Source organism: Nannospalax galili, unplaced genomic scaffold, assembly GCF_000622305.1.
Source record: "Nannospalax galili isolate Female #2095 unplaced genomic scaffold, S.galili_v1.0 scaffold224, whole genome shotgun sequence".
In the NCBI taxonomy this organism is placed as follows: domain Eukaryota; kingdom Metazoa; phylum Chordata; class Mammalia; order Rodentia; family Spalacidae; genus Nannospalax; species Nannospalax galili.
This window is the reverse complement of record NW_008351360.1, coordinates 160088-178990: the sequence shown is the minus strand read 5'-3', so window position 1 is coordinate 178990 and position 18903 is coordinate 160088. Positions and strand designations below refer to the sequence as shown.

Sequence of the window (18903 nt, the reverse complement as noted above, 5' to 3'; positions counted from 1 at the left end):
TGTTTCAGGTTTTGAAATTTAGCATGAACCCTGTTTTGTGTTTGGCCCTTTTCTCCCATTTGAAACCTTTTTTTGGGGGGGGTCTTTTTAAGCCCCAGGAATTTAAAAAAAAAAAAAAGGAAAAAAAAAAAAAAAAGAACCTCACAACATTCCCAAAACTTAACAGAATTCACAAGGACCTTCCCCAGGATTATATAAGCAGCAACAATTCAATTGCTGTGGAGACATTCTCTGACCAGCTGAGATGTCTACAAGTTGTTCAGGGAGTTCCAGGAATGTAGCTTTCATGAATCATCACCCATGCTGCGATGACGTAGATGCTTTGGAGGGGCTCCTGAAAGTATTCCTTACCTATACTCCTATAACAACCCCAATGGACTCATTGATTCACTAAAATAGACTTTGATGGAATGCTTTCTTTGGTCTGTCTCTAGTGCCCTAACTGGGGTGAAGAGATGTTTGTTCAAATCTCCCCAAGAAAAGCCACACAATATCATCCTCTCCACCTCTTCAAGAAGGACATGTCTGAGCCTTTCTGAGTGCATTGAGTACATTTCTGAGTTAACTGAGTACATTGGACTCAGTTAAGTAGGCTGCCTCCTAGGCCCGAGGCAGCTGGCCACCCATGGGAGGACCAGGTATCTATCTGCTGGGGAAGGCAGGATCTGTCTGTACAGGGCCCTCAAATAAGGGTTCACTGAAATATCACCTAGGTCTTCTCACGAGCAGGAACATTAAGGGGGCTGGAAGCTGGCCTCACAGAATCAATGAGAGGGGACTGGCAAGAGACAGACCAAAGGGGCTGAGGATGGAGTATGGTGAATGCAACTCTGGAGGTAAAGTTATAGGGTCAGCCAAAGAAAGAAACCAGGATTTCAGCAACCACAAGAAGAAAGAAAGGCAGGAAGAGAGTCCTGACACTGAGGACCTAGGGGCCTATACCAGGAGCTGGTTTAAGGGAGGAGTCCGGTTTTAAACATGTGGTCCTTGGAGTAAATTTGGAGAGACAGAGGACCCTAGCAAAACAGGTAAAAGCCAGAAAGCATGATGGAGAACCTTCTGAGTTCTAATCTCATGCCCAATAGAAATGCTGTGTGCCTGCCCCATTCCTTTTCCTTGGCAGTGAATGGCCTGAAGGTCAGCCTGTGTGACTCTGGCTAGGAAAGGCTGGAAGAGAAATAATGAAGCCATTTTCTTTGACTCTCTGGGACAGCTCTGTGGGCATCCCCTGCCTTTTCTTATCCCAGCCCCAGCCTGTAAGGGGGACTGCAGCAGGTACAAAGCCAGTGGTTACACAGTTTTGTAGACCTGCCCCGCAAAGATGCCTGGCAGTTGCCCCCAAAGATACCTCACAGCTGCCCCCAGAGATGCCTCACAGATGCCTCCAGATATTGAACCATAACTCAGGATGACAGAGTCCCTGAAGTGATCTTGAATAGAGACCTATGTAGGCAGAGGGCCTGCCTCAGCTCTGCTGCCAAAACATTGCACGGACTCATGGAGCTCCTGCCACCTGCTCCCACCTGTGGGCAGCACTTCCTCCCCTCAGAGTGACACCTGGAACTTTTGGCTAAAGGACAAAAGAAGTACCCCCCCCATTGCCAAGAGAGCCTCAGAACATAGGCTTGGCTCCAGCTGCAGCCCAACTCTTGGCAGTGGCATCCTCGACAGGGCACAGTGCCTCAGGCTCCATGGTGACTTTTCTGCTTGCTGGCAGACGGCATGTGCCCAAGCCTTTCTCACTCCGAACCTGCAGATTTTATTCCCACTCAATACATTCCCAACACATTCCTTCACAGTTCTGCTGGGCCTGGATACACACGGCAGAGTGCTTACTATGCAGGGTCTGGTGTCAGGGGACTCAAAATGGAGTCTTGTAACACCCACCTGACCAGGCAGGAAGCTTGGTCTGTAAGCTTATCAGAGACAAACTACTGTAATCCTCATTTTACAAAGAATAAATTCAGGGACTAGAGAGATGGCTCAGCAGTTAAGAGTGCTTGCTGCTCTTCCAGAGGACCAGAATTCAGTTCCCAGCACCCATGTCAGGTGGCTCACAACCCCCTGTAACTCCAGCTCCAGATAACCTGACCCCCCCTCTTCTGAAGTCTGCAGGCAACCACACTCACATGTACATAGACACACACATACACGTAATTAAAAATAAAATAAATCTTAAAAAATAAATTCAGCCTTAGAAAAGCCATTAAATTGGTCCAGGTCACATAGATGGTAAGTGAAAGGGTTGGGACTTGAACCTGACAGCCAAGAGCTCAAGATCTCTCCCTCCCTCTACCCCACCCCCTCATCACTTAGTAGCCCAGGCTGGTCTTGAATTTGTCATGCTACTCCCTCAGCCTCTGGAGTGCTGGGGTTTCAGGTTGTATACCACTATGTCTGGCTCAGACTGTCTTTCATGAGAAACATAAAAGTAGATTAATAAATGTTTTCTCATGAGGAATTTTGGAAACACAATGAAGGCGAAGATTTCAGGCTACAAGGTAGCCTAGCCAAGCTCAGAAAAATGTAAATCAAAGACAATGTAATTTTAACAGGAGGAAATTTGAGAGATATTTGTTATGAGATCTCTATCTTCTTATCCCTTTCAATGTTTGGAAGCATATATTAGTTACTATATCCTTGGAAATGGCTTCATCGAGCTATAATGATTATTTCACTATATGTACAATTTTGCCCCTGAAACAAACTGTTCACACAGAGATCTCTAGTAAAAGAGCTAGTTTTCCAGTTCTCAGAACTGAGGTAAAGTCATGAAAAGGTGCATAGTTCATTTCTCTCTGAGCTTGGAAGGTGATTTTTAAATAGCTTCCATTATTGTGTACAAATGATTAGATTCCATGTTGCTAAGCTGCTAACCCTACTCTGAGTTTTATTAGCATTCTGCACATTCAGTATTCTGGAGAATTAGGTTCAGTACACTCCACTAGAGACATCAACACTGGGCAGTCAGTTGGACTCTAGTCTGTCACTGCAATCAGTTTCCATATTAAAATACTTTACCCAGCCTGTCTCTTTGGAAACGTGTATCCTGTATGTTATGTGGATGAAAAAGTCCCTGCATGGGTGAAAGGGCTGCTGCCTGACTGAAGGCAGACTGAACAGTCACCTTCCACACAGTTTTCAGAGGCAGAGTGGGATTTATGTGGATAGCCAGATGCTACACTGCCACTGCCTAAGGGCAGAGGCCAAATATAGCCTGGTTCTCAGCTGGAAAAATGCACACTCTGTTTTGTAACCCTATGGCTGACAGCCTGTCAGTGGAAACTCATGACTGGTCCTCCCCTACCACATGTTGCATCTCCCATCTCTCTCCAGGTTGTTCTTCCCTTATGGTCTGCAGTGCTCAGCCACCATGTTTTTCATTATACTGCTTGATATTGGCATTGTTTCTAATAGAACAAAATTGAAAATTCTTTAAGGCCTGGGACTTGAACTATAGTAGATACTTGTATAATTCTCTCTCTCTCTCTCTCTCTCTCTCTCTGGTGGAAGTCTGGGAATCTGAGGGATGCTCTGTGGGTGTGGAGACCCAGAGTCAATCTCAGGTATCATTCCTAAGGAGCCATCCACTTTGCTTTTGAAACAGTCTCTCACTAGGACCTGGAGCTTATCAAGTTAGCTAGGCTGACTGGCCAGTGAGCCCAGGGATCCACCTGCCACTGCCTTCTCAGCATTGAGATTCCAAGTATACATCACCAGGCCTAGCTTTTTATGTGGGTGGGTGCTAGAGATTAAATTTGGGTCCTAATACTGGCACAAGTTCTTTGATTTTAATTAGCACATTTTATTATTTGTGTCTATGCACGTGTGTGCAGGTGTGCATGTATGTGTGCACTCAAATACCATGGTGCACATATAAGGTCAGAGGACAACCTGTAGCAGTTGGAATTCTCCTTCTACCATGTAGGTCGCAGGGATCCAACACAGGTCATCAGGCTTGGTGACAAGCATCTTTACACACTGAGCCATCTCACTGGCCCCCATAGCAAGTTCTTCACAGGCTGAGCCTTATCCCTAACCTCTGAGATTGAAAATTCTTTGAGACCCAGGTCTTCAACTCCAGTAGACAGTTAAACATGATATTACTTATTTAAATGAAGTATTTTATGTGTTTGAAACACCTTGACCATATGTTTTCTCCTAAGTTGCCTAAATAGGATGCTGGATGTAGGAATTATTTTTATTAATGGACATAGTCTGGACAGATGACTTTTAATTAACCCCAGCTAAACCATGGGCTCTTGGGTCTGACGACCAAGGCATTTCCTTGGCAACCTCAGTTTGGTAGCCCAAAAGATAATGAATTAAGGTGGGTATGCTTGATATTTAACATAACAAACCCACTCATCTCCGTTAGACACAGAGGAGGTTGGGAAGGATGCATGACCTTGGGCGAATGTGAGCTAGGGATGAAAAGACCAGATAATCTGTGAGGATTAAAGGTGGCACCCAACTTGAATTTGTACTTCCCCAATGAAGCTGAAGAAACTATTTTGAATAAATTATGGGTGTGGTCTGACAGGGGATAGATGGGTTGAAACAGGGTTCCAGATACAGCTCCATGGGCACAGGGTGAGGACATAGACAGTTCTCTCTGCACAGGTTGAAGGGACAAGAGAGATCCATCAGCAGTTCTGGGAGACAGATGGTTCCAATAGATAGCTAGGGGGACTAGTGTCCTCTAAGTTCAGACCTACTCTTAAAAAATTAAGTCAGTCTATTTGTTGAGGTGATTTTAGAAATTTTAATTCTACAAACAGTTTATCTCAATAGTTCTCTAAGATGGGTCCCAGCAACACCAAGGCCCTGGGTTAAGTCTCTCATTCAGAACCCAAGTGGTGTATTTAATCAGTTCTATTTCAGGGATGTGATACTTAAATGAAAATCTAAAAGACAGCAGAAGACATTCAGTGAAAAGATAAAGGAAACACAGTCTAGGTAGCACACACACACACACACACACACACACACACACACACACATACACACCCTGTGAAAGGCCCCAAGGAACAAGTGAAACAGAATATTTAAGTATCTAAAAGTGAACACAGTGACCAGGGCAGCAAACCAATGGGGCCTAGCCAGGAGACTAGCCAGGCAGACCACATTTGGCCCAAGGTCTCAGGAAGGGCCTTGACCTTCATCCTGTGAGCTATGAGGAGCTACAAGTGAAAACAGGGAATCGAGACAAGAGAGGGGTCCAGGAGGTGGGTTAGGTGCCGCACCAGAGGCTAACAGAAAGGTGATAACAGAGGTGCCTCTGCCTATTTCTGACACCCAACAGACATGGACAAGAATTTACTGCAAATTGAACGTTCCATGAAGTTATCCCACCCCACGAATTTCTTTTTCTGCATGGTGACTTCAGCTTAGCTGTCTAGGATTTTCTTTTCCCCTTGTAAAGGTAACAGTGGGTCTTTCTTTCCTGCTTAGCATGAGAATTATTTTATGGAGGAAAATAAATAATAATAATAATAACAACAACAACAACAACAACAACAACAACACCCTAGTGACCATACAGCTAGCAGTTTTGGTATGCCTTGCCTTTCAAACCCTGCAGGGCCCCAAATATCCAGGCAAATAGTAACAAGCAGTGAACTATGAAGGGGTGGAGAGTGTAAGGAAGGGCAGCAGGAGGTGGGGTGCCTTGACCAAGGACTACTTAGAGTTTGGATGGGGTAGTGGAGGCTGAGGGCACTGGCTTATCTCTCTAGCAATATGCCTTGTTGCTGGTGTGCTGAGGACCACCGTGGATGGAAAAGCTCTGTAGAGGGGGTAGGGTGGGGAATAAAGCAGAAATAGAATCTGCGGTGAGAGCTACCCACTCTCACGCTGGGGAGACAAAGGGCCCTCTGGCAAGTGGAGGTCCTGGTCCACCTCCTCCTGCGTGGACAGACGGGCCACCATAACCTTACTGGCTTTTCCCCAGGCCCCGCGTCCGCCGTGACGGGTTTCTTCCCATTCCCTAACCCAAACCTAAACCAGTCACCACCGACTCCAGGCCCCACACATCCTGAGTGAAGGAGGTGCCCTACGCTTGACTGCCGATCGCAAAGAGAACGCAAACATTCCCCAGCCCTCCTCCAGCCCCCGAAGAGGATCCGTGGGGCTGGGACCCCCGCAGCCTCTCAGGGCGTCGACCACTTACCGCTGAGGCTCGGGAGTGCCGCAGGGCGCGGCCGCGACAGAACTAGCCGAGTGCGCGCCCGGAGCCGCGCGTCAGCACCACGGCCAGCTCCCGGCTCCTCGCCTCCGCGAGGGCGGGCAGCCGGGTACCCGCGCGCACTGCCGCCCGCCGGGCTCCGCTGCTCGGGCGGGGCTGGGAGGACGCCGGCCTCCGGGGCCCTGGAACTGGGGACGCGGGGCCCAGCGCTGCGCCGTCGCCCAGTCTTGCTCCACTAGCTCGCTTTGTTCTTGTTTCTCCTCTCTGCCCTCCCTTCTCCTCTCTCTTTCTATTCCTCCCTCTCTCTCCTCTCTCCCCTCCCTCTCACCTTTCTCCCCTCCCTCTCTCCTCTCTCTCCCCTCCCTCTCTCCTCTCTCTTTCCTTCATCCAGCCGCCCCCAACTGGACTGTGGTTTTACATTCCCTAAGGCCCTATTGTCCCCAGTCCACGGTCTGGTCTCCCCACAGGTGTGCACCCCCCCGCCCCTGCACCCCAGAGTCTCTCTCTCCTCTCTCCCCTCCCTCTCACCTTTCTCCCCTCCCTCTCTCCTCTCTCTCCCCTCCCTCTCTCCTCTCTCTTTCCTTCATCCAGCCGCCCCCAACTGGACTGTGGTTTTACATTCCCTAAGGCCCTATTGTCCCCAGTCCACGGTCTGGTCTCCCCACAGGTGTGCACCCCCCCGCCCCTGCACCCCAGAGTTCCAGGACTGGCTGACCCTAGCCCTCCTCAAAGGTCGCTATCACAGACAGCCTCTCCAAGAGTCCTACGCAGGATTCAGGATTCCTGTGGGTTTGACGAAGGGGCAGGTCAGTGTGGGATGGCAAGGTGGGGTGTTCCAGAATCTTCCTTACTTGCCTATCTTGGAGCAGATTACAGGATTACCAGGAATAAAAGAGGTGTTTCCCCTCTGGGTACTTACTGTGAGGGGTTCCCTGCTGAGGTCCCTGAGAAGCAGCAACGATGCAGGGAGCCCTTCTGGAGAGCTTAGGACAAGGGTCGGCAGGCTGGGCCCAGTGTCCAGAGCTGGGCTGGCATCGGGATGAAGTGTGGAATAACTCCTCTGTGCCTCGGGTGACTGTGTTGTCAGTGTGGGAGCGAGGTGAGGAGCTCTCTGCTATTGTTGGTCACATACACAGTTCATATATTGTGTGGATGTATGAGCATGTGCATGGGGTGCACATGCATGTGGAGGCTAAAGGTCTATAGTGGGTGTCTTCCTTGATGGCTATTATTATTATTATTATTATTATTATTATTATTATTATTATTAATTTTGAGACAGGGTCTGTCATTGAACCTGGAGCTTATCCACTAAGCTACACTGGTTCACCACTGTATCATCCTATCCCTCCCCTCCAAGCGCTGGGGTTACAGACCTGCATTGTGGTTCCAGACTTTTATGTGGACCTTGAGGCTTCAAACTCAGGTCTTCATGCTTGTGTAGCAGGCACTTTACGAACTACATTTCCCCAGCCCTCCCCTATATTTGAGCTGTAAGACCCTTTTCTTTCTTGGTATTGGCTCCCTGGCTAGTTGATTGTCCCAAAGACCAAATTTTCTAGTCGTAGCCCTTTGAAATATCCCCCACTGTGAGCCCAAAGGACCCAAGAGTGTGCGGTGCTAGTGGGGCCAGCTGCTTTGGTGGATTGCAGAGTCCAGGTGTGCACACTCCCTTCTCCCCACCCAATCACCCATTCCAAACTGAGACTCTTGGAGCTACTCTTGCTGGACAGTCCCCTAGACTGCCAGTCCTCAGCAGTACAAAATTCTGCTCCTTCTCCCCCAAGTCGCAGTTTGGAATGGGTGCCTGGGTGGTGTAGGAGGGAGTGTGGCACCAGAGGTGGACATGGAGAAAGGCATTCGAGTTCTCTGGGAGTTTCCCCTGCAGAAGGAGGTCCTCCTAGATCTCATATAAACTAGGTTAGGGACATTACCAGATGGCATGGCTCACTGCTAAGACTGGTTTCTTTGTTGTTATTTTTTAAATTTTTCTATATTTAAAATGTTTCAGGGCTGGAGAGATAGCACAGAGGTTAAGAACACTGACTGTTCTTGCAGAAGACGGGTTCAAATCCCAGCACCCACACGGCAGCTAACAACTGTCCGTAACTCCAGTTCCAAGGGATCTGACAGTCTCTTCTGTCCTCTGTGGACATTGCACGACACGGGTGCACTTACCTACATGCAGACATAACACTCATACACATAAAAGAATAATAATAAATAAATAAAATATTTAAAATGTTTCATTTTTTAAACAATGAACAATTTATTTCTTTCATTGTTCTTTGGGTGTGTATGTGAGTTCATGTGTGTGCAGGTATACTTGTGTATGCAGGTACATGTGCTCATGAACATGTATATGGGTGTTTGTTGAGGCCAAAAGTCAACTTGGGTGTCATTCCTTAGGTGCCAACCTTGGTTTTGAAAGAGATCATTTTACCTAAACCAGGGGATGACAGATTCAGCTAGGTTGGCCAGCCAGTGAACTCCAGGATCCACCTGTCTCTACCTCCCCAGTGCTGGGATTACAACCCTCACACACACATCTTACTTTTTACATTGGAGCTAGGAGTTGAACTCAGGTTCTCATACCTGTGTGGCAAACACTGAGCTATCTCACCGGTCCTTTTATTTAATTTAAATTTTTTAATAGACTCTTTAATCACAAAAGCTAAATAATTACATTTTATATAAAAAGTGAAGATTAATGCATATATAAAAATTAATTCAGCCGGGCATGGTGGTGCACACCTTTAACCCCAGCACTCGGGAGGCAGAGGCAGGTGGATCTCTGAGTTTGAGGCCAGCCTGGTCTCCACAGTGAGTCCAAGACAGCTGGGGCTACAGGAGATCCTGTCTCAAAAAGACCAAGAAAAAAAATTAATTCATAGAACCAAGCGTGGTGGCACACACCTTTAATCCCAGCACTCAGGAGGCAGAGGCAAGTGGATCTCTGTGAGATCAAGGGGTCAGCCTGGTCTATATAGCTAGTTCCAGGCCAACTGGGGCTATGGGGAGACCCTGTCTCAAAAAAACAAAAAAAAATCCATACAAAAAGGAAAGCTGTACAAGTTTACAGTAAAGAAGCTGTCTCCATTTCTTTAATGTCTTGATAAGACTTCAAAGTTTTGTTGATAGAGTTAAGTATTTTTGTATATATTTCCAGGTAACATAATTTTGATGCCATTGAAAGTCTGTATCTTTACTTACTTTACACTAAAATATTTTAAAATAAATTGACATGTTCATATGTATTTTGAAAATAGCATTATTATACTTAGCAAAACTTAGTGTCATCTACTATCAAAAACCACATAGTCATATATAAAAGGTTTGCAGGTTAATAAAGAAATATAAGTATACTAGCAAAGATCTATCACTATCACAGCACACACACACATTGGCATACATTTAAAATTCTGTTACATCAGAAAGGCTGTAGAACACTGAAACTCAGATTGCTGTGAGGAGAGGTAACAGCACCTCTGGAACCCAAGTGAAACTGAAGATGTGTAGATCATCACTACCACTGATACCACTGATATAAAACATGCCTAGTAAAAATGCACATGGGCACAAAGATACCACTTCAGATACCACTGATACAAACACACCTAACATAAATGCACATGGGCACAAAGAGACTCAGTTAACAATAGCCACACCAGCACTGTGTGCAAAAGGAAAATTGTGCATAACAGAATTGCCTGTCAGCATTGGGACAATGCTCAATTGTGTAAAATTGACAAATTATGGCTCCTCTAACAATATGGAACAGTTTCCAGAATTTTATACTGATGAAGAAGAGACACAAAATAACACAAAAGACACATCCAGAATCAGTACTTCACACTCATTTTCAAATGAGTCAACAGATACGTGTGCGTGTATGCGCAGGCACATGTAGTGTGGCATAAAACCTGGCACGTTAACCACAGGAATACAGGTGGAGTGTGTGAAAAAGGGCACCATCTGATTTTGCTACTTTTCTGTAGCTTTGAGATTTTCAAAATAAACTTAAACAATCACACCAAGTTAATTTTTGTTGTTTAGAACTAGAATCACCAAAAGTAAAATGATAAATTCAGTTCAGTGCCAGTTCTGGGAAGGAGGAGCTTTGAGGAGAGAAAACCTCTAAGTAGTTTCTGATATTGGTGGAATCTTCCCTCCAGTGAGAGTGTATGCATTTTCCTTTATTCCTTATAATATGATATATGTATATATATAATATATATATTCCCTACTTTTTTCTGAATGTATAGCTCACAAGTGGAAAAGGGTAAAAACAATGCAATGAAATATATGAAAACATTTTTGAAGAAAAATGACTATACACTTGCTAAACTTGATTTTTTAAAAAGTCTGCTTTGCAACAAGCTGTATGTATGGGGGTTTCCTCTAGGTAAGCCATGTGCTTGAAGTCAGTCTGTGAAAACATACTTATTGTGGAAAAATGCCAGCTCTTTTTCCATGAGATAGTTCTGATGCAATAGTCAATTCTGAATCTTCTTTTGTTGTACATTAGATGTTTTTCTAAATAGTTCCCTTAAATTATACAATATGATGCCACAGTACACATGTCAACAGATAGTCTGCTATGTGGAACTTAAATTTCATTATGAAAACCTGAAAGTTTCAAAATCATTCCAATGTTATACTTAATATTTATTGCTTGTATAACAAATATGCCTGTTTTTAATAACTTTTTCTGACATCCTCATTAGGATTTCACAGTTTTTGGTGAGCCGTAGAAGGCAAACATATTTCAATATTTCACATTTTCCCACATGACTTTTGACAGTAGTGTTTGCCCACTTCAGTGTCATCATCTACACCATCTAAGTCAATACCAGGTTCTAAATTGTCATCACTGCCTTCATTACTGTTCAGCTTTTTATCCTGTTGGAACTTTGTTTTCAACATTTTCTGTCATCTCTGATTCTTTCTTAAACATAACCACAATGTTTTCTTTCTATCCACATTTTTCACAAACTTCAAGTTTATAAGCACATGGTCTATACATTATATTGTAAAAATCCTTCACTATCTTTTGTAAACAGGTGACACATTTTTTAGGTTTTGACTATTGTATTTGCTGCATTGTACACACCATTCAAGAATTTCTTTGCAGGGGCTGGACAGATGGATTAGCAGTTAAGAGCACTGGCTGCTCTTGCAGAGGACCCAGGCTTGATTCCCAGTATCCACATACTAGCCAATAACTATCCTTAACTCAGTTCCAGGGAATTCAACACCCTCTTCTGACCTCCGTGGGCATTGGGCAACACAGGTGCATTTACACACATGCAGGCCATACACTCATACACATAAAATAGAAATAACAAAATATTAGAAAATAACTTCTTTACAGTGGTAACACACTCCAACTGGAAGTTTTGAGTTAAAGTTTGGTCTGAACACACTTATCTTTTTGCATATGTACGTGTGTCAACACCTCCCACATTTGGCATCCACATATACAAAATTGGTTTCCCAATCACCAAGAGAACTCATAAAAGCCTCTTGCCTCTCCCTTCCATTAAAGCATCAGCCATTTCTCAGGATTTAATTACCTACTTTAGATAAATGTGTTGGTATTTTCCTCCACCTGTCCGTCTAATCTTTCAGCAAATATTTGCTTTGTGAGTACTGCATCCCAGGTATTGTTCTTGGCATTGACAGTGAACTTCGTATGAACTTTGCCTTCAAGGAACTCATAAAAGATCTCTCACAGGCATGCCTAGAGGTTAATTTAGATAACCTCTCACAGGATGGTCTAGAAGATAACCTAATCTATACTATCCCTCAAAGACATGCTGAGAGGCTGACCTGATCTAGACAATCCTTTACAGGTGTGCCCAGAAGCTGACCTGATCTAGACAACCCCTCATAGATGTGCCCAGAGGCTGACCTGATCTAGACAGTCCCTCACAGGGGTGCCTAGAGGCTGACCTGATCTAGACAACCCCTCATAGACGTGCCCAGAGGCTGACCTGATCTAGACAACCCCTCACAGATGTGCCCAGAGGCTGACCTGATCTAGACAACCCCTCACAGGTGTGTCCAGAGGCTGACCTGATCTAGACAACCCCTCACAGATGTGCCCAGAGGCTGACCTAATCTAGACAACCCCTCACAGACATGCCCAGAGGCTGACCTGATCTAGACAACCCCTCACAGATGTGCCCAGGGGCTTGCCTTCCTAGGTGATTCTCATCTCCTAGGTGAACTCATCATGTTGACTATTGAGACCAACCATCACAGTAAATAATCTAGAGCTGATTTGAAGTATGTGAGAAGATGTGCAAACATGATACACAGGCCTTGAGCATCTTTGGACTGTGTACTGGGAATGGGGGATGTACTCTACCCCCATGGACACCAAGGGGCTGCTGAATGTATTGTGGGGTGAACAGAATATTGAGCTTATTAACTTGAGCATTATCACACATATTTATCCTTTTTCTTTGGTGAGTGCTTATCCTCCCCTTTCTCCCTTTGTAGTAATATCTTTGCCTAACTCCTTCAGGCTAGCATCTTTGTGAATCAATCCCCCCAGAGTCTGCTGAAGGGAAGCTCTTGTGAAGAGGAGTCTAGAGCTGTCCAACACACTTCATTTACTGTTTTCTTTTCCTCCACTTCAGACCTGTACTTAAAGGCTCCTCAGAGCACAGGATTCCCTCTGACCTCACCTCAGTCCTGTCCTGTCTTTTCCTGTCTGCATGGCTTCATACATAGGCATCTCTCTCTTTCCTAGCAAAATCAATCCCACTGCCATGCAAGTTCTGTTTCCTTGAGGACCAGCAGGCTTCCCTGACTGCCCTCATTCTAGGAAAACATGAGCTTCTGGCTATCTCTGAGCTTGAAGCTGTGACCTCTGCCCTTCAGGACCCCTGTCCCCAGTCTCTGGTTAGTACATTTGTATCTGGAGGCCCTCCTTTCTAACTTGCTATTGTTTTAAATTTATTATTGTTGTATGTGTACACAGACATTTGCGTCTGTGTGTGTGTGTGTGTGTGTGTGTGTGTGTGTGTGTGTGTATCAAGGCACACAGGTGGACATCAGAGGACAACTCTATGGAGTCAGTTTTCTTCTTTCCTCTTTACATAGCTTCCAGGGATTGAGCTCAGGTTATCAGGCTTTCATAGCAAGCACTTTCACCCGCTGAGCTTTCTCACTGTAGTCAGCAGCCCTCCCTTCTATTTTGTGGGTCTGGATTTTAGATATGTATTCCATTTATCAAAATTGCTTCTGTCTCTATGCCTCTTTCCCTGGTTGTTTTAATATGCTTACGGAAGTGGGAAACAATCCAATGTTTTAGAAATGGAGGTTCTGAGAATAATTTTGAGTTGGAAATAATTACTGAGACCTGTGCAGTATCAGATGGACTTTTCTGGCTGAAGTTTGGAAGAGGATTACAGGGGAAAGTAATGACTTATCTTGTGGCTTCCATCATCTCGTGGGATGAGGGAAACACTAACATAGAATGTATAAGGTGGTTGGAAGAATTTGATGAGGTCACTAGATCTAGCATGTAGTAAGTGCTCATGTCACCAAGGAAACTGGCATTCCCTCTTTTGAGTTTTCTTTTTAGTCTTATTAATAAAAGGATTTTAAAATGTACTCAATAAGAAACTTAAGGACAATTTTTAAATAAATAATTTATTGAGAATCCCATACATGTATATAAGGTGTTTTGATCAAATCCATGCCCACTCCCTCCCCTCTAACTCCTCCAATATCTCCCCATCACTTTTTTCTGATAACTTCATATACTCTTTCTTCTTCTTTGATTTATTTTTTCCCCTATGGGGCTTTTGGCTACTCTAACATTCCTCCCTCTGAAAAGGTAACCCTAAAATCTTTTAAGGATTAGATAAAAGTTCCCAAATATTTTCAAATTTTTGGCCTTTGGAACAGCATATGTTGCTAAGAGGCCCAAGGACATTGTGAACTTTAGCCAAGAAACTGGCTACTTTTCTTTGGGGTCTTTTCACCCTAACTGGCTAGCCAATTCCTACCTCCTCTTCTTATCACACCATTCTCGGAAGAGGTTATCCAAACTGCCAATAGGGAATCGGGACACAGACCGCTCTGGCTTCTTCCGTGCTGAACAGGGTGAGGCAATTGGAGTACCCCTTCAGTGGGTCAATCTAAAAGACTCCAAAATTGCATAACTCTTATCTCTAGGGGGAAAAGAAAGTCACTTAAGGACAATTTTATTAAAGTTTGAGTGAAAAACAGCCGTACGGGCAAGCTGAAAATTCCAGCCACTGCCAGGAGGAAGAAAGACGGAGAAAAAGCCATGCTTTATAAGTTAGGCATGAAGGTCAGAGAAACAGTGAGAAAGCCTACAGTTCAGGGAAAGTCTGCTTGGTGGTGCTGAGCTTTGGATCTGAGCTCAGGGGGATCCGGATCTTTGGCTCTCGTCTCTAGGATGCACAGTTAGAAATGGGGACAGCATATTAAGAAAGGAAAAGCACTCCTGAGAATGGGAATAGGCTAGTAAGGGGAGGAAAGACACAAAAAAAGCCATGGGCCATGTGGCCCCTGACCCTTTATATGACATTTATATAATGCTTGCTGTTAGACAGGGCCACACCATTTTGTAAAGCTTTGCCATTTTGTTTGAACTGTAACAATTCCAGTAACTACAGTAATTTGGTTTCTATTAGTAAATTAACTTGTTTCTCTACATTCTTGACTTCCTTCCCCTGCCCTGTTCTGATACACAAGAACCTGAAACTCTCAGTGGGTGATCCCCTAGACTCTGATCTGCACCTATAACAACCTTAAGTGCTTTCATTACAAGACTCCCTGGGAGCCAGGCAGGCTGTCCATTAGGATATGCAGACAATCTGTATTGTGCTTCCAAGACCCAGACTCTGGCCACTTAGGGCTGCTCACTGAAGACTTCAAGGGAAATCTGTTTTCTCATTCAAATAGACTGAGCTGTACATCCTGGCAAGATATTGCCCCATACTGCTGGAGTTCATAAAGAGGAAGAGGCAGTGAGTATGGAATGCTAAGTAGCTCTATCCCTGCTCCAGCAAAGATGCCTGAAAATGTCCTCCTAGTATGGAGACTAAGGTCACTATTCTTGTTCTTATTTTATTAAATCAATGCTGTATCCACATCATAGATATGCAAATAGAGCTGGGGATGTGGCTCAGCAGGTAAAACACTGCTGCACAAGCTTGGGGATGGGAGTTCAGATCCCTAGCATCCACATACATTCTAGGGGGGCTTGACAACCTTGGGAAGTGGAGGCAGGGGCTCATCAGAGCAAGCTGGTTAGCTAGATTAGCCTTACTGATGAGGTCTGGGTTCAAGTGAGAGACCCTGCCTCAATACATAAGGTGGAGAGTGACTGAGGAAGACACCAATGTCAGCCTTTGGGCTCCATATATACATGTACACCTGTACCCACACACGTGCACACACACACACACACACCACATTAATACACACATACAAAGTTAATGTGTAAACATTAGCTACCAATAAGCTCAGTAGTATATTAAGATTCCTCCATGTACAATTTTTTTAAACATGAAATAAATCTTTAAAAAAATTTTGTTTAATTTTTGTGTATCTCATACACAACAACTTGATTGTCTTTACACCCCATCCCCACTGGCACCCTCCCATACCCCTTCCCCACTGGATTTCATACATTGTGTCATTTATGTTAAGGCCTATCAAGTCGTTAGTGTCCCCTGACATCCTTCAGTGTACGTTCATCCACTGGGGTCTAGACTGCCTTTCTAGAGTCACTCCCTTAAAGAAGATCAGCTCTTCCTCACCCAGCAGTAATCAGCTTCCCAATAGTTCTTCGGCTAAGATTTGGGCTTGTTGCTTCCCATTTCCACAGTTCTGTGCTGGATTTTTGTCTGCTTGTGTTTGCATGGATCTTTGCATGCTGTCATCATTGCTGTAGGTTCATATGCCCATGCAAGGTCCTGGGAGCCTATAAGACTCTATATCCATGTAGTCATGTACCTCCTCCTATTGCTCTTACAGTCTTCCCACCACCTCTTCCACAATGGTCCCTGAACCCTGGGTGGATGAAGTTTAATATGGGAGTCCTGTCCAAAGACCCATATTCTGTAGACTCTTATTCTCTATGCTTCAGCCTTTTGTGGCCCTTTGTGTTCATTGCCCTCTGTTGCATGAAGGAGAGTCATTGTTGAGAGTTGAAAGATGCATTAATGTTCTCTCTACCCCTTGTTCCAGTAGTTTCCCTAAGCCTTAGGTGTAGAGATTCCATTGTAGATGTGTCACTTAGGGTTGGGCATTTCATAGACACTTAATCTCTGTGTGTGACAAGTTGTAGAACTTTGTAAAAGTCTCTATCGCAAAACAAACTTCTTTGATGAGTCGTGACTGGCATACTTGTCTGTAAATACAAGAATCCATATTTAGGACATACTAAGAAATTACACTTGTCTAGGCATGTGACAGCCTTGGTGTTTTCTCTAAGATCTAAGATCTCTCCAGCCATATATATTAGGCTATGTTTACAGTACTACACATGAGTTCCCACCCATTGAGTGGGCTTTAAGTCCAATTAGGTAGTTGTTGATTACCCCCAAGACAAAAGTACCATTACTGCCCCAATATAGTTTGCTGTGCCAGTCATTGTTGTGGTTATTAGGCCTTAAAGCTACAGTTGGACCATGAATCGATGTTCTTCCTTAGGAGATATCATATTGTTCTTCAAAACTATAAGAGTTAGCCTTCAGGGAGGTGGCTTCCAGGCCAGTTCCAGCTCCATTGCTCCAAGTCAACTTTTTCTTTTTCCCAGAGTTAATCATGGCTTTTTTGCTTTTAATTTTCCATGCATCTGTTGTTATTCGGACTCCTCAATTAGTATGAAAACAAACTTTTTCTCCATGTTTTCATGTGATTAGATACATTCCTAACTTGTCACTCTCTTTCTCTTTCTGATATCTTATTGCTGGCCCCCTTTCTTACCTGTACGGAACCTTGCTTGCCTGATGGTCAGGTCTTGACCTGGGCCTTCTCAGATTATTTTCCTTTTTCTTTGTTAACTCTGATTTTGCTATTATCTATATTCTAGAAACTTCCTCAGGTAAATTTCTGGGTCTCTTGAATGTCTAAAATAGTTCTTTCCTATTCTTAGATTTGAATGATGGTTTTATTAAGCTCTACTTTCTGAGTTAGGAATAGCTTTCCTTCAGAATTACAAAAGCATTTGTAGTAGTCAGGGTTCTCTAAAGAATCAGAACTGGTAGAATGAATATATATATATATGGAGTTATCAGATTAGCTCACAGGATAGAGTCCAAGTAGTCCAACAATGGCTGCACCACACTGGAGAGGCTGAGAATCCAGTAGTTTCTCAGTTCATGAGGCTGGATATCTCAGTAGTCCCAATCTGTCCCTGAAGGTCTGATGAATTCCAAAAGATCTGCTAGTCTTCGATCTACAGCAGCAAGACGAACTCACCAGTGAGAGGGAAGGCAAGCAGCAAAAAGCAAAGCGTTCTCCTCTGCCATGACCTTTTATACCATCAGAAAGTAACACCCACATTTAGGTGATCCAGCTTCAGATGATCCAATCAAGAAGGTCTCTCTCAATTCAGTTAATCCCAGATCCAGTCAAGTTGACACCCAGGATTAGCCATCACAGCATTGCTACTTTTTCTTCCATTTTAAAATCCTTTGTCGGGTCTGGAGAGATGGCTCAGCAGTTAAGAACACTGGTTGTTCTTGTAGAAGACCGGGTTCGAATCCCAACACCCACATGGCAGTTAACAATTGTTGGTAACTCCAGTCCCAGGGGATCCAACAGCCTCTTCTGACCTCCGTGGGTATTGCACGACATGGGTGCACTTACCTACATGCAGGCAATACAGGCATACACATAAAATAAAAAATAAATAAATAAAATCCTTTATCATTTATTTTCTTTGTTTTTTTTAAATAATATGGTGTGTGTGTGTGTGTGTGTGTGTGTGTGTGTGTGTGTTTCTATGTGTCTGTGTCTGTCTGTCTGCCAGTGAGTATGTGGGCATATATTCACATGGAGGTCAGAGGACAATCTCTGATGCAGGTTCTCACCATGTACTTTGTTTGAGACAGGACTTCTTTTGTTTTTTGCTGCTGTGTCCAAGGCTAGATGGCTTCTCATCCCCCAGGGATTCTTCCATCTCTGCCTCCATCTCCCTATCTCCTTGTAGGAGCACTGGAATTACAGGCATTCTCTGTTACATCCAATTTTTGTTGTTGTTGTTGTTGTTGTTTTCAAAAACTTTATTAGAAAAGAATTTCATACATGCATATAAGGTGTTTTGATCAAATCCATGCCCAATCCCTCCCCTCCAACATTCTCCCCTTCTGAAGAGGTAACCCTAAAATCTTTTAAGGATTAGGTACGCTGGGCGTGGTGCTGCACGCCTTTAATCCCAGCACTCAGGAGGCAGAGGTAGGCGGATCTCTATGATTTCTACATAGCCTGGTCTACATAGTGAGTTGCAGGACAGCTGGGGCTACAGGGAGACCCTGTTTCAAAAAGAGCAAAAAAAAAAAAAAAAAAAAAAAAAAAAAGGATTAGATACAAGCTCCCAAATACATTTGACATTTTTGGCCTTGGAACAGAGCATGTTGGTAACAGGCCCAAGGACATTTTGCTTTTAGCGAAGAAAATGGCTACATTTCTTTGGGGCCTTTTTACCCTAACTGCCTACA

General features: G+C 44.1%; 2 protein-coding genes across 2 annotated transcripts in view; one reads left to right on the top strand and one right to left on the bottom strand.

Annotated features, from left to right (window-relative positions):
* The window catches only part of Amer3 (APC membrane recruitment protein 3), an 11381-nt gene extending 5106 nt beyond the window's left edge, over positions 1-6275 (bottom strand). The window contains exon 1 of the mRNA XM_008848267.1: positions 6173-6275. The gene's annotated coding sequence lies outside the window, so the exon portion shown is untranslated. The remainder of the gene's footprint in view (positions 1-6172) is intronic.
* An 872-nt stretch (positions 6276-7147) lies between these two features.
* LOC103746158 (serine protease 40-like) overlaps positions 7148-18903 on the top strand; it is a 26508-nt gene continuing 14752 nt past the window's right edge. Inside the window, exon 1 of the mRNA XM_008848277.3 lies at positions 7148-7286. Within this exon, the coding sequence (XP_008846499.3) occupies positions 7148-7286 (139 nt within the window). The remainder of the gene's footprint in view (positions 7287-18903) is intronic.